Source organism: Sorex araneus, chromosome 1 (genome assembly GCF_027595985.1).
Source record: "Sorex araneus isolate mSorAra2 chromosome 1, mSorAra2.pri, whole genome shotgun sequence".
In the NCBI taxonomy this organism is placed as follows: domain Eukaryota; kingdom Metazoa; phylum Chordata; class Mammalia; order Eulipotyphla; family Soricidae; genus Sorex; species Sorex araneus.
Window position 1 is genome coordinate 159,939,515 of NC_073302.1, and position 14,987 is coordinate 159,954,501.

The 14,987-nt window shown below is 37.0% G+C and overlaps 1 protein-coding gene across 5 annotated transcripts in view; it reads left to right on the plus strand.

The window, feature by feature from the left end:
- Positions 1-14,987, plus strand: part of XRCC4 (X-ray repair cross complementing 4) — a 249,188-nt gene that overhangs the window by 116,086 nt on the left and 118,115 nt on the right. The window contains exon 7 of one of the 5 annotated variants that reach the window (XM_055140909.1): positions 8,224-8,335. The exons of the other annotated variants lie outside the window; for them this stretch is intronic. Within the exon in view, the coding sequence (XP_054996884.1) occupies positions 8,224-8,288 (65 nt within the window). The 3' untranslated portion in view covers positions 8,289-8,335. Of the gene's footprint in view, positions 1-8,223; positions 8,336-14,987 lie in introns of those variants that run through there. 5 annotated transcript variants of the gene reach the window in all.

Here is a 14,987-nt window from a genome sequence, read left to right on the forward strand (position 1 = left end):
TTGTATAAGATTTTATACTATACACCCTCATATCCCAAGTACACCATTGTACTTTCTGTTCTCTATTTATTTGGTATTTTTGGATTCTACGTATAAATTATAACATATAGTATTTGTCATCCTTTCTGACTTAGCTTACTCCCTCTGTATATTAATTGCTTTCGTTTTGAAAAGCATAGTTTTTATGGTAATGTACATAGTAATGAAGAGTGGAGTGGAATGTGGGATTGAAGAGGTATTAAAAGGATTAAGGCACTGGCCTTGCATAAAGCTGACCTCAGATCAATTCCTGGTGGAACTGCATGTGGTGCCTTGAGCACTCCCATACGGCCCAAACCCGCCAATCTCCACAGAAATAAAGAAAGTGGTAGAAACTATGATACATTTCCCACATTTATAAAACCTATGTACTTTTTCAGTTAACATTATTCCATTCAGCCGTATGCTATGTCAGAATTCCTGTTTTTTTGTTTTTGTTTTTTTGGCATATCCAGTGATGCTCAGGGGTTACTCTTGGAAGTGCTAGGAATATGTAGAATGCAGGAATCAAATCCTACTTCACACATGCAAGGCAAGTGCCTCCCCAGATCTATTATCACTCTGGTCTCAAGAATTCCGCATTTATATGATTTGACTCATATTTAAATGAAGTGGGGGGTGGAGGAGGAACTAACTAAAGAAAGTGTTTCCTCAGAATAATCCCTAGATGTCCCTATTTTAAGTGGTCCTATTCTAAATATGGGAAAGGATCTTAAACTTTAGAATTTTATATTCTTTGAGGAAGGCATGAATCAATGAGCATATCAAATCTTGGAACACTCAGGAATTCTGAATACAGTTTTTAAAGTATTTTGGAGATGGGTCCTTTTAATTGGAGGTTTAGGGCCCCACCAGTGATTCTTAGCCACCGGGCCAGAGAGACAGTGCAAGAGGGGCTTCACCGCAACAACTACAACACATTTATAATTATTTAAGCACTTACCTTAAGTGCGAGAGTCTTTACTATGTTTCTGTGATGCATTATTTCATTTGCATCTAACAACGCTCCTATTGAGTAAATACTATTATCACTTGTTTATAGCTGGAAGATTTGAAGTACAGAAAAATAGCGAACTTGCTTAGAGCTGGTATTCCAATCCAAAGAGTTAAAGAGCTGAGATTCTAATCCAGTTTAACTATTAACTGACTTCTGAGAGTTCTTCCGTGAGAATTTGTTTCCATTTGTTTTTCTTAAGTGGAATACTCAATTATTTCTTGCGTGGCATTTTATTTTTATTTTATGCCTTAAGTTCAATTATGTTTGATGCTTTCACTTTTTATGAATAATTTGAGCCTCCTAAATCAAGAAGAGTGAGGATCTGAATGATAGTACAGTGGGTTTACAATCCACTGTGGGTATAGTGGATAACACTTGGCTTACACCTGGCTGATTGAGTTTTATCCCCAGAATACTATATAGGCACCCTGAGCTGACCAGCAGTGATCCCTGAGCACAAAGCCAGGAGTAAGTCCTGAGCACAGCCAGATTTTGACCCCCCCAACTCTCGCCATCCTTTAAAAAAAACCTAAATAAGGAAGGATGAAATCTGTCTGTTCTCCATTTCTACTTAATTACTGCAGTGTAGAAAAAGATGCAGATTGGTAATGCACGGTAAGTTAAATAGTGATGCTCTGTTGACCCGATAGCAAAGTCATCAAGAATAAGGTTAGAGGACAGTGCTTTATACTCAGTTTTTAATTAAAAGACTTGAATATAGTGGTGCTAACTAAATATTAAATAAGTCTACCAATTGTCTATGTAGGAGTTAATAATTTCAAAGAAGAATGTTCTTTTTGGTATGATTTGATAGATTATTGTTTGAGACTGGAAATGCCATTACTCTTGATTTATATGATAATTTTGAGTATTTCCAGACCTAAATAATAACCTGCTAAATGAGGCCAAATAGGAATATTCTACTTTATGATAATGGAGAAAGCTTGTAGAGACTAGTATTTTTAAGTATAATCTTACATGTCATTTATGTATTATAAAGTACATATAAATTTATAATTATTTTATCTTTATAATAATTTACTTTTTCATATTATAAATTTCATTCATTTTCTCTAGTAACAGTCCTTTCTTAGAGTTCTCTTTTACAAAAATATAGTATGTCACCCATTTTTCTCAATGTTTACGTGGTTTATCTTTTTTATATTTTTCCAGTTTTAAAATCTTTCTTATTTAGCATTACATAGTTGTTAAGTCCTGTGAAATATATTTTTAAATTGGAGTATTTGCTCTCCATATAGTTTGCATAACTATTTCAATATTTAGGTTTTATCTTTAAAATGTTTATTTTTAATTTTCATTGTTTCATCATTCTCCCTTTGTTAAATTGTTACTTATGTATTCTTGTATTTTTTATTTTAGTGAGTATGCTAGTCATTAAAATATACATCATGTCTTATTACAATCTAATATAGATTTAGAACTTTCACACTTTCAGGCATAGTTAGGAATTTAGGACTCTAACTTTATTTAACCTATCAATTTTCTGTCGCATTATAAAATAATTAAAATTGTCAACTGAAACCTTATAAAACATTATTATAGTTTGTAATAATTTGTTTTTGTTTGTCCATATGTCTGTTCTTACCTTGTTCTTTATTCTGTATGCATTAGATTTTCATTCAAGGTTATTTTTCATTAACATTTAGAACTCTAATGTTTCTTTTAGCACATATGAACTTGTAATGAATTACCTTGGTTTTTTCGTGAAAGTTTTCATTATTTGAAAGTCTTCCATAATCCTTCAGAGAAAGAAATATTTGCTGGTAGAGACTTCTGGGTTAACATATGTTTGGTTTCAGTGGTTTGATAAACCACTCCTTTGCCTTCTGACTTTTTGTATTACTGTTAAGGAGTCAGCTTTTAGTCATTTTCATGTTCCTATGACGTTAAACTCTTTGATTTTGCTGATTTATCCTTTAAGTATTTTGTTTAGCAGTTTTTTTCTATGAACCTAAGTGTGGTTTTTTTCACATTTACTCTTCTTGAAGCTCCTAGAATTCAATTTGGTGACACCAACAACATTTTTGTCAATTTTAGGAAATTATTGGTCAATGATTTTTACAAATACTCTGTATCTTCTCCTTTCCTGGGAATACGCTTATACATGTATTAAATGTTTCCATATGTTAGGATATTTTTTACTAAGTTCCACATATTTCTTATGTTGCCTGCAATTTTAGTTATTTTAGCTTTCTTTGAATCAGTGATCATATTTCAACTGAATCACTTCATCAAAATTTCAGATCTCTGTCAATATGGTTTTTGCTTATTTCCCTTTTCTATCATGAATGAATTGGACATGTCTATGATGTTTTATACTAGTTTGTCAGCTCTTAAGGTGTTAGTGACTCATAACAGTTCATTCAGTGTTTGCTACTAAAATAAACACAAAATTTTAAAAGTAATTAATGGTTTCAGTTTATATGTGTGTCTTATATCATTGGTGGAAAGTATAACATGTTTTAAAAGTATTATACCCCAATTGGTTTAAAAACGTAAAAGTGACCAACTTGATATTAAACAGGCTAGTCATATTCTAAGTGGATCAATAGTAACTCTCAATGTAATTAGGAAGTCATTGTTTTGATTTATCTAGATACTTTTCACTGATTAACACTGTGCTCTGACATTCAGTTCTTAAATTGTTTAGGTACTGTTGAGATAGTACAGTGGGTAATGTTCTTGCCTTCACAAGGCTCACCTGGGTTGCATCCTCAGCACCCCACATATAAACTACCAGGTGTGATCCCTGATCACAGAGCCAGGGTTAAGCTCTGAGCCTTGATTTTGGGATAGCAGAGAGGGTAGGGCATTTGCCTTGCAAGAATCTGACTCAATTTCGATTTTTCCATCCCTCTCGGATGCAACTACGCAAACTACCTTGAGTATCCCGCCCGCACCACAGAGCCTGGCAAGCTCCCTGTGGCATATTCGATATGCCAAAAACAGTAACAAGTCTCACTATAGAGACATTTCTGGTGCCCATTTGAGCAAATTGATGAACAACTGGATGACAGTACTACAGTGCTACAGCCTCCAAATCAAAAGTAAATGAATTTATTAAAGTGCAATGGTTGTTTAAAAATAGTTGCTTAGTTTGCTTTACATTTAGGATAAATTTTACTGCAAGTGAAAAACCTCAATTATTGATAACAATAGTTTTATTATCTCACATACTAAATTGAGTGCCAAACATTTCTACTATTTAGTATCTATAGTATCTTCAAGAACTCAGGTTTTATTTTTCTATTATCTTTCTTCAGAACCTAAATATGACAATAATTACTGAGTTTGGTCACTTAATATATGGGTGTGTTTATAGTTTCTCTATGCAAAGAAACAGGGACAAGCTTAGTTTGGATGTTTACAGACCATTAATAAACCTACCAAAGGTGATTAAAATTTTTTGAAATTACCAAAAATTCAAAACACTATAGTTTATCCTTCCCAGTACTCTTAGTATAGTGCTAATTGTTTACCAGTGGAAGTTATTTTTTAGTCTGTTGGAAGGAACTGGGAATGGTGTTACAGCCTAAATAAGAACTTAAAAAAATAATAATGTGAGTCAAATTTGAGATATGACATGTTTACATACTCCTTGATCCTCTTAAGTATTATTATGTTGGCAAATACTATGATGACTACAAGATGTGTTAACTATGATTAAAATAAGCCCACCTGAACTCTTTCTTCAAAACAGTATTCTGGTGCCAAAGTTTTTTTAATCAGTTGAGGCTCATGTAAGTGACAGTGGTGATGTGATATCAGGAATGGTTCTATTATTATTAATGTAAAAGACCACTGATGGGTTCTGAAGGATTCTATAGGCTTTATTTTAAATGAATGCCCAGTGGTTTTATTTTGGAAGAAAATGTTAAAATTGAGTACTTGCAGGAAAATAAATTTTTATTTTTTTTTTATTTTATTGAATCACCGTGAGATACAGTTACAAGCTTTCATATTTAAGTTACATTCATACAGTTAGCAAACACACATCCTTCCACCAGTGCGTATTCCCCACCACCAATCTCCCAGTATACACTCCCTATCCCACCCTCCCCCTGACTCCATGGCAGACAATTTTCCCCATACTCTCTCTACTTTTGGACGTTATATTTTCCATTACAGATACTGAGAGATTATCATCTTTGGTCCTTTATCTACTTTCAGCACACATCTCCCATCCGGATCGATTCCTCCAACCATCATTTTCTTAGTGTTCCCTTCTCTATTACAGGTGCCTTCTTCCCACGCTCATAAGGCAGGCTTCCAACTATGGAGCAATCCTCCTGGCCCTTGTGTCTACTGACTTTGGGTTTCAGGCTCATGTCTGTTTTTTATTTTACACTCCACAAATTAGTGCAGTCCAGGAAGATAAATTTAAACTGAGGAATACTTTCTGAGAAATGATCTTCATTCCATTAAAACTATCACTGTCACTGTATCACTGTCATCCCATTGGTCAACGATTTGCTGGAATGGGTGCCAGTAACATCTCCATTCATCCTAGCCCTGAGATTTTTAGCGGCCTCTTTTTTCTTTTTTTTTTATTGAATCACCGTGAGAACAGTTACAAAGCTTTCAGGATTAAGTCTCAGTCATACAATGTTCAAACACCCATCCCTTCACCAGTGTACATGTTCCACCACCAAGAACCCCAGTATATCCCCCCTCCAATTCCCCACCCTGCTTGTGTGGTAGATGATTTTCACTTTACTCTTTCTTTACTTTGATTACATTCAATTTTCGACAGAAAACCCACTATTATTATTTGGAATTTTCCCCCCAACAATCAGACCTGCCGAAAAGGCATCATTAGATCATGTGTTTTCTGTTGCTGACAATGAAGAGCATATGATGTTGCACAGCCGTGAAAGCGGCCACATGGTTTCCGAATTCTGGTATTTCAGTAATTAAGTCCAGAGGTGTTTCTGCCAGCAGCCGCCGTGTTTCAAGATTGGTTTGTGTGCTTCTGGAATCATGGCTGTTAGGAGTGGAGGAGCTGTTCATGGGCAGTCGCTCGGGGTCTTGTCTGGGCAGGGAGCAGGGCCAGTTCTGCCCCCCACCCCCACCCCATCAAGAGATTTCCTGCATGCCCCAGCACTGCAAGCTCCTACCTCTCTGTCCACTTGGCTCTGAAAGGTGGCAGTCGCCATGCTGCTGCAAAGGGGAAAAGGCTGAGGGACAAAAACCATTCCCCTCCTGGGGCTGCACAGGGCCGTAGCTTAGTTCACAGCCCAGGAGTATATCTTTAGCAGCCTCTCTTTACTCGTTCTTCCCAGCAGTGCTGCATTGGAGGCTCTTTCAGGGTCAGGGGAATGGACCCATCATTTTTACTGTATTTGGCATATGGAATACGCCACACAGATCTTGTCAGGCTCTGCCATGTAGACAGGATGCTCTTGGTACCTTGCCAGGTGCTCAGAGAGGGAGAACTAGGCTATAAGAGGACGCGAAGCCACAAATGTGGCCGCACGCTTCTGGGAGCGTTGTTTTATAGTATCTGGATCTTGACTGTTGATAGGATTACACAGCGCCAAGCACAGTTTGTGGGTGTGGCTGCCAAGCTAGTGGAAAATGGGAGGGGTGGGGGGTCTGGGTAGAGGAGACCCAGTCCCTATCTGAGCAGGCTTGGAGATCTCAGCCCCAGGTCCCGCACCCCTGGGTTCCTCTGGCAGTTCCTTCATGCCTGAGGCTCATCCGAACATGTGGAGAGGGACCTTGAGCATGGCTGTGGCTGGGTTCCGGAGTCTTCAAAAACTATTAAACTATAAAATTATAATACAGGTAATAAATTATATTTTGCTACCTCTGAGTTCTTTGGCTAAATAAACTTGGAAAATGGAGCTAACAGAAGCTAATGAGTTCCTTTAGTTCTAAAGTTTTCTGTCTTTAATATGGTAATTAATATGCATTTTGATCTTATTAAATGAGGAATACAAAATACACCATTTCCCACAGTTCAACATTTGCATTATTGGAAAGTAATTTATTTCTAACAGAATGTGAGATTCTGAAAATTAAGTAAAGTTCATAAAATATTGGATATACTTGGCTTTTTAATTTGCCCTTCTGTGTTGGAACTAATTTGACTGATATTAAATTAGGTCTGTAACAAATAATGTCAACTGTAATAGAGGTTCCTTTATATTGTTTCAGAATTTTATCTTTTCTTTATTTACTATAATTGGATTTTCTGTCTCATAGAGACATTTTCAGCATACTTAATTTGGAGGTGCAAAAATTATAGACTTAGGTGATACTACATTAAAACGTTTAGTACATATAAATGTCAAGATTAAAAAATAATAATGGACTTTATTTACTTGATATACTCTTGCCATGTAATATAGCTCACTGAGAGCACTTTCTTACGTGTATGAGGCCCTTGATTTGATCCCAGGCACCATACACATGCAGACACAAAATACCACAAAATTTAAAGGCTAATTTACGTCACTTTCCTTTCAAAAATTCGGGTAGTGTGTGTGTGTCTGTGTGTCTGTGATTTTTCAACTACAGCTCAGGCCTACACAAGAGTACTTTCTCTGTTCTATAGTAGGGGAAAACTTTCCAAATAAAATAAAATTAGTTCTTGCTGTCATAGAGTTGAGATTTATGTGAATAGTTTCTTTAAGATATTATGTGAGCAAAGTATTATATGTTTTCTATAATTGCCGTTACAAAGAATATCAGTAGTAATCATTTAATTTTTGAAAGTTGTTTTGAAGGAGATGTTATGTTTACACCTTATTTTTATCCAAAGATAAAACAAGCAGAAAAATAACATCTGATATCTATGGCAAACCTCCTATTCATATAGCTCATGCTACAAACATGTGATTGGCAGTGTAGTTACTAACTAAATATAAGAAGAGTGTGTTGCCTTAAAAATATAAAACACTGGTGCCATCAATTTATTAGCATTCTATTTTCTTCATGCATATTTAGGAACAAAATAGTTAAAAAGTTTAAGAACTAATCTGTATTCTCTCTTCGAAGGTATTGGGTTATAGTTCTAAGCATTTTAAGAAGTAACTTTGGTTTGTCCTTCTCCACCTGCTCACAGGGAGCTTAGGTTTATTGAGTTATTCCCATCACAGTGCTCCCAAGGCACACCCAATTCCATCCAGCACTTGTAATCCTCTGTGTTTTTTTTTCTTTAGAACCTCTTCTTTGTGCTCTTCTTCTCCTATCAGTTAATCTCTTATATGCAAATCAGACCCTGTAACTTGTAAAGTCAAATTCTTCTGAGGCCTTTGGAATTTGTGTATGTAAGTGAGACCTTTTTCCTTTTATTCTTTTTCCTTTATGTCCTTTGCATAGTTTGCTTTAGAGCAGTATCCTTTTTGTATAGACACAGGAAGACAGTTATTGCTGTGCTTTTCTAACATTGATTGACTCCAAATAATATTTACTCCTAGGCTCTCATCGTATTTACTTGACTTAAGCCTCAGTTGCCCTTACTTCCTAACACCTCCCAAAAAAAGGATCATAGCAAGGGAATTAGATGAACCCAGGGCAAGCTGTAAGCTACCCTGGAATCGAAAAGGGACAGGCTAAGTGCCATTAAAAAGTATAATAAGCATGGTCATGGAACAAACTCTGTCATGACCCAAAAGAAGTAATTGAGCAAGGACCTTCTGGGGTTAGAAAAGATCAACCTGGCCTGAAGACTGTAGTCTGGGATATATAGTGAGATGTCTCCAGGAAGAACCACTCTTTAAGCTTAATATATCTCTTACTGTGTTTATACAAAATAACTATAAATATTATTAAGAAGTAAATTTAAGATGACTGTTTAAATGGATATTGACTAAGGAAATGAGAACGTAATACTCCCTTAGACGAAATTCTGCTCTTGGGTGGGTCTCCTAGCATGAATCTAGAGTTTTGGGCACTTAGATGAGATTTTGTCCTTGAGTATCTCCTAGTACTGCTTCCCCTAAAGGAAAGGCTTTACATCTGTTTATTGTTTATAGTAATGTTCAGCCACATCTATGTATAATTGCCCCTGCCCTTCATGATTGTAACTAATAAGACTTGAATAAATGGCCACTACTTACCAACCGGCCTGGTGGCCTCCATTCCTTTGTTCCTCCATTGACATTGGCTGGCTGGGGTGACAGTGATAGGCCCTGAACACACCAAGGGAATTCTTGGGTCATCTTGGGTGGGACAGTGATCACTAACTAGAACAGTGACTTAACGAAAATATGACATTGTTTTGATCACCGTTCTGTGTTAAGTCTGAAAAAGAAGTTGCTCTCTTGTAAGCATTCCATATTTGTCCATGGTAGCTGTTGTATTTTTCTGTCTACTTACTTTAAATATCTAATAGATTATAATAACCCTCAGTTTTAGACAGTGCTACATTTTAATCTATTTTCTTACTTGACTATCAATAGTATAAAGATAAAATATGTGTCTATAAGAAAGTGTAGGGGCTGGAGTGATAGCACAGCAGGTAGGGCGTTTGCCTTGTATGCATCCCACCCGGGTTTGATCCCCAGCATCCCATACAGTTCCCCGAGCACCACCAGGAGTAACTCCTGAATGCAGAGCCAGGAGCAACCCCTAAGCATTGTGGGGCGTGACCCAAAAAAAGCAAAAAAAGAAAGTGTAGCCCGTTTTAGTAGGAAGATTTAAGTGGTAAACAGAGGTTATTTCTAATCTTCCTTTTATTACTGTAGATTGGGTATCTGCAACTTACCTCTCTATCGGGTATCGATTCTGGAAGCAAAATATCAATAATATGTGGAAGAATTTGCGCTCTAGTCTCTAGTGGACTAATATTACCCTTCCATACCTGGAAGTGCTGGGAGTGGGAGAGAAGGGCCACTTGAGCTGGGTCCTTCAGATCTTTCAGAGGTACAAGGGGTCCATACAAGTTGAGAATTGCATCTTGGGTCTTACACATACAAAGGGTGTACTCTCCCACTTTGAGTCACATTCCCAGCCCCTCACTATTACTGCTGCAAATAAGTATTTATGGATCTCAAGAAAAATTTCAGTTTTGTTTTTCATGTTCTTTGGTCTTTGGGTTCTGAAAGTTAGCCAAGTTGATATTTTCCTGCATCACCAGGAACACTACCTTGCACGTAGTAGGATTTTTAACATTTGTTTGTCACATGGTGACTGAATGTTTTTCATTATAATTGGATATATTTGAAATGAACACAAATGCAGTTTAAATTAAATTATTATTTTTAATTCATTTCACCTGCCGTGTTGTTAAGTACCATTAGCGAAATGTTGACAAATTTGGAACTTCATGGTTATTATCTGGCATAACATCAGGGCCGCCTCAGAGTTTATTTTAGCATTGTCGTATTGCTAAACAAAGCCCAGCAGTTATGACTGTTATTTGGCGCAATTTCCTACCTATTTCAGAAGGATAAAGTATGGCTTATACTAGTTGTTTTTCTCTAAGCTTCATAACACTTATTTAAACATTGTGTTATATCCAAATTAGCCTAAAAGACTCCATTCATTCTGTTTCTTTGGCTGGTGTGCCACTTACTCATAGATCCATTGACAATGATTGATTATAAACGGCCTGAGAGATCCACTTACATGGATTAGTCATTTGTTACAGTTTAAATGAGTCACAATTCCCTCGGCTGTTGCACTTTACAACATGTAATAAGGTGTTTTTAATGACTTTCCCTGCAAACTGCTCTCCTTTCATCTACAGGTCAGCTTAGTTTAAATCTCTGTTTTGTTGGACACCATCCCCAAGAAAACTTTTAGCCCTTATTATTCTTTTCATCTCATGAAACCATACCCTATAATATTTTAAAAGCCACAATGAAAACTAATTATGACTTCATAAAATATTTTTACAAAAATAAAGTTACAGTAGTCTACATCTATTCACCAAAGTGAAATTAAAATATTTTCTACATTATTGATAATACTTTTAATTTCTTTTCCCTTTCCTTCCCTTTATTGTTGTTTCATAACCAGGATGGCACATGTTCGTGGTTGTGGTGTTCTCCAGTTCTCCGACTCCTGGTTGCAGTGCTTGCACACATACTTTCCACAAATTCTATTAATCTTAGTGCCCATGTACATTCTGATCATACTGCTTGCCAGGGGTCACACCCTCTAGTCACACTGCTTACACTCTTGCTTAGTTTCTCCATTTGACTGTGATAATTGTATCTTTTTAGCGACAGTACACATTGGAGATTGCACACTTTACTGGTGATACTTGCACACATCTAGTGTGGCTCATTGAGATTATACACTGTTTCACATGCCAGGGGTCCTATACAGCAGGACCAATGGGGTTATGGGAGGTACAAGTGTGAGCATCAGGAACCAATTTCATGGCCCTCTTTTGCCCCTTAAGTATTCCTGGGCCTGCTGATGCATTTTTTTAGTAAAAAATTATTAAAGTATCATGATTTACTTTGCAACTGCTGTATTAATATTAGCATTTAGGCTTATGATGATGCTGAACTACATCCATCACCAGAATGTTATTATCTCACTGTCTCTTGGTTCCTTCTCAGTGCTTCTTCAGCTTTCAGCCCCTGTTTGGCAGCCTTAGTTCTGTTGTTGGTGTCCTGAGGTTTATTTTCATTGGCTATTGTCTGTTTCCTTGCTTTGGCTTTTTATGTTTGACTTATGAATAAGATCATTTGATATTTGTCTTTTCATTCAGGCCCACTTTGCTTAGCATAGCGCCTTCCAATTGCATCCAAGCTGCATCTCGAAATACAAGATTTTATCTTTTCTTACATATAGATAGTATTCTATTGTGTATATATGCAACAGTTACTTTATCCACATATCCATTCTGGTACTTGGGTCGTTACCAGGTGTTGTCTGTTGTAAATACCACTGGAATGAGCACAGGTATTATAATGCATACCACATGCTACCAGTATAATTAGTTATGTACTTGTTTGTTTGTGAGTTCTTTATGAGGATAAAGCTATGATTTATTCATCTTTGCTTCTTGCTGTCAGTATGATGTGTGTGTCATTAATAGCCAAATATTTTGTTGTTGTTTATTTTGGGGCCAGACCTGGTAGTGCTCAAAGCATACTCCTGGCTCTGCACTTAGGGATCACTCCTAATGGGGTTTGAAGGACCATATGAATGTCAGGAATCAAACTTGTATTGGTCAAAAGCAAGGCAAGCACTCTACCCACAGTACTATCTTTCTGCCCCTCCCCCTAATTATCAACTTCTATTAATTATCCTTATTTGCTTGCATAGAATATGTTTGAAAAATCTTAACCCTATTGTGCTCCACAAAGGTCTTCAGTACATTTTTTCCCAAAAGCCAGAAAAATAAGAGTATGACTGGTCTATCCTGTGTTTCTCAGGTGGCTTAGGACTTTCCTCTGATGCTGCTAGTTCAGTTTGGGGGTAAGTGCCAAATGTGTGGATTTTTGTCTAAGTCCATCTACATAATCTCTTATCCTTCTTTAACAAAACAGTATCTAAAGTTTAATGCTTAGGATTATTATGATCAAATCTTGTTGAGTCTTCTAAGTTTTTGTTTAAAAGGCGTAATGAAAACTGAATGCACATTGACTTTTATATGCTGCCTTGTATGGGGTGCTATATTAAGTGCTTCATGTAATTTTATCTCATTTCACATTGACCACTGTATCAAATCTCATAGTTGACAGTTTGAGGTTAAGTACATTGTCCAAAATTATACAATTAGTATGAGAAACAGCTAAAATTTATAGTTACTTGTGACTGTCAACAAAACTCACATGTAAATATCCCCTTTTGTTAGTCAGACTCTTCTACTATCAGTTAACTACCAGATATGGTGACTAAGCAAATCTTAACCTTTTAATATAGGATAATTGTCAAGAGCTGATGTAAAGAACCATCAGTGTTGGGTTGGGGAAATACCTCAAACAGATGGAGTGTATGTTTTTTTGCAGGAGTGTCTAGTGTGGTCCCTGGCACTGCAGGATCCCCACCCACCACTCTCTGAGCATTGTGCCAGGATCATCCCTGAACATTGTCAGATGTGTTGTGCAAAATACAGTCTTAAACTAAAAAGTATTCTCTCACTTATGCTAGAAACTAAAATTATTGAGGCATATAAAATTCAGTTGGATAAACATCAATCTGTAAGATACCTTTCATAGCTTAATAATCTGATATTAATGGAATCTTACTAATTTTTAAAATTTTGACTTGTATAATAATGTGTTTCTCTGTCTAGCTGTGATATGCAAATTCTGATTTGTTTCTGGAAAAGAATAGGGGCAATGGTAAAAGAAACCTTTTGAGATTTTAAAGAACTTCACTTTAAAATCTATAATAGTTTCTCTGTGTTTCAGATATTTTATGTTGATAAGTATATCATTTAACATTCCTTATCACAAACTCCATAAAAATGAGCTATCACTAGCATTGTTATTCCTGTCCATGTTACTGTTCACAGTTATGGTCATGATGATTGTAAATGACATTGTTAAATACAAAAAAATAGAAGTGCTATTATTATTAACAAGGAAAGGAAATCCTGGTTAAAAACATCAAGCATCTATGACTGGAGTTGCCCCAGTTTCTTTTTCTCCCATACACAGCTAACCCACACGGAGGGATTACTAGGGATGGGAGTTGTGTGCTTAAAGTAGATAAAGGACCAAACGTGATGGCCTCTCATTATCTGTATTGCAAATCATAATACTCAAAAGCAGAAAGAAACTAAGACGGAAATTGTCTGCCATAGAGGCTGGAGGAGGGGTGGAATGGCAGGGAGGGTTACTAGAGATATTGGTGGTGGAAAATGTATACTGATGGAGGGATGGGTGTTTGATCATTGTATGACTGAAACTCAGTCATGAAAGATTTGTAACTGTATCCTACAGTGATTCAATTTAAAAACAACTGTGTAAAGTAATAATAATAATAATAAAGTAATAATAAATGATAAATTCCTCATCAGACTTGAGCGATAACACAGCAGGTAGGGTGTTTGCCTTGCACATGGCAGACCTGGGTTCGATTCCTCTGCCCTTCTCAGAGAGCCTGGCAAGCTATTTAGAGTATCTCACTCATATGTCAGAGCCTGGCAAGCTACCCATGGTGTATTCAGTATGCCAAAAACAGTAACAAGTCTCACAATAAAGACATTACTGGTGCCCGCTCCAGCAAATCGATGAGCAACGGGATGACAGTGACAGAATTTCCTCAATCAGCCGACCTCCACTACCTAACTGCTGCTGTACTCCAGGCCACTTTTCCAGACCGCACAGCCACTCACAGCTATGACACATCATAAACACTTCCTATCCATTTTCCATCATTACCACACCATATTTGATGGGGTTAAAATATGGTGTGAACCATCAGAACATCTATAATGATGATTGGTGGCTGCCCTAAAAGCCTCCATTCCTCTCAAAGAGCCCAGCAAACTACTAAGAGTATCCCGCCTGCACGGCAGAGCCTGGCAAGCTACCTATGGTGTATTCAATATGCCAAAACCAGTCACAACAATGGGCCTCATTCCCCCGACCCTGAAAGAGCCCCCAGTATGGGAATGTTAAGAACAAGGAGAGACTGATAAAATCTCAGGGACGAACTAGTCTACAAAAACAAAGGACCAAAATGACTGCACTTTTAACACACATACACTGGCATCGGAAGCATCCATCGAGGACCGGATGGTGCAAGCACAGAAGATCAAGTAGGACATCATTGGATTGACTGAGATGAGAAGGCATTGAACACATCACCCCATTTTCGACACTGGAGAAAAAATTCCACGGAACATGCGACAGTAGAGGCGTTGGTGGTGTCGATGTCTTTGTCAACACAAACCTGGTCGTGGGCATTGATTCATCCGAATGCCTAACAACCGGAATCGGATGCTTAATGTTTGAATAAATGTGGCTCACTGCTGGCAGTTTCTATCTTTGTCTAAGCACCAACATCCAAC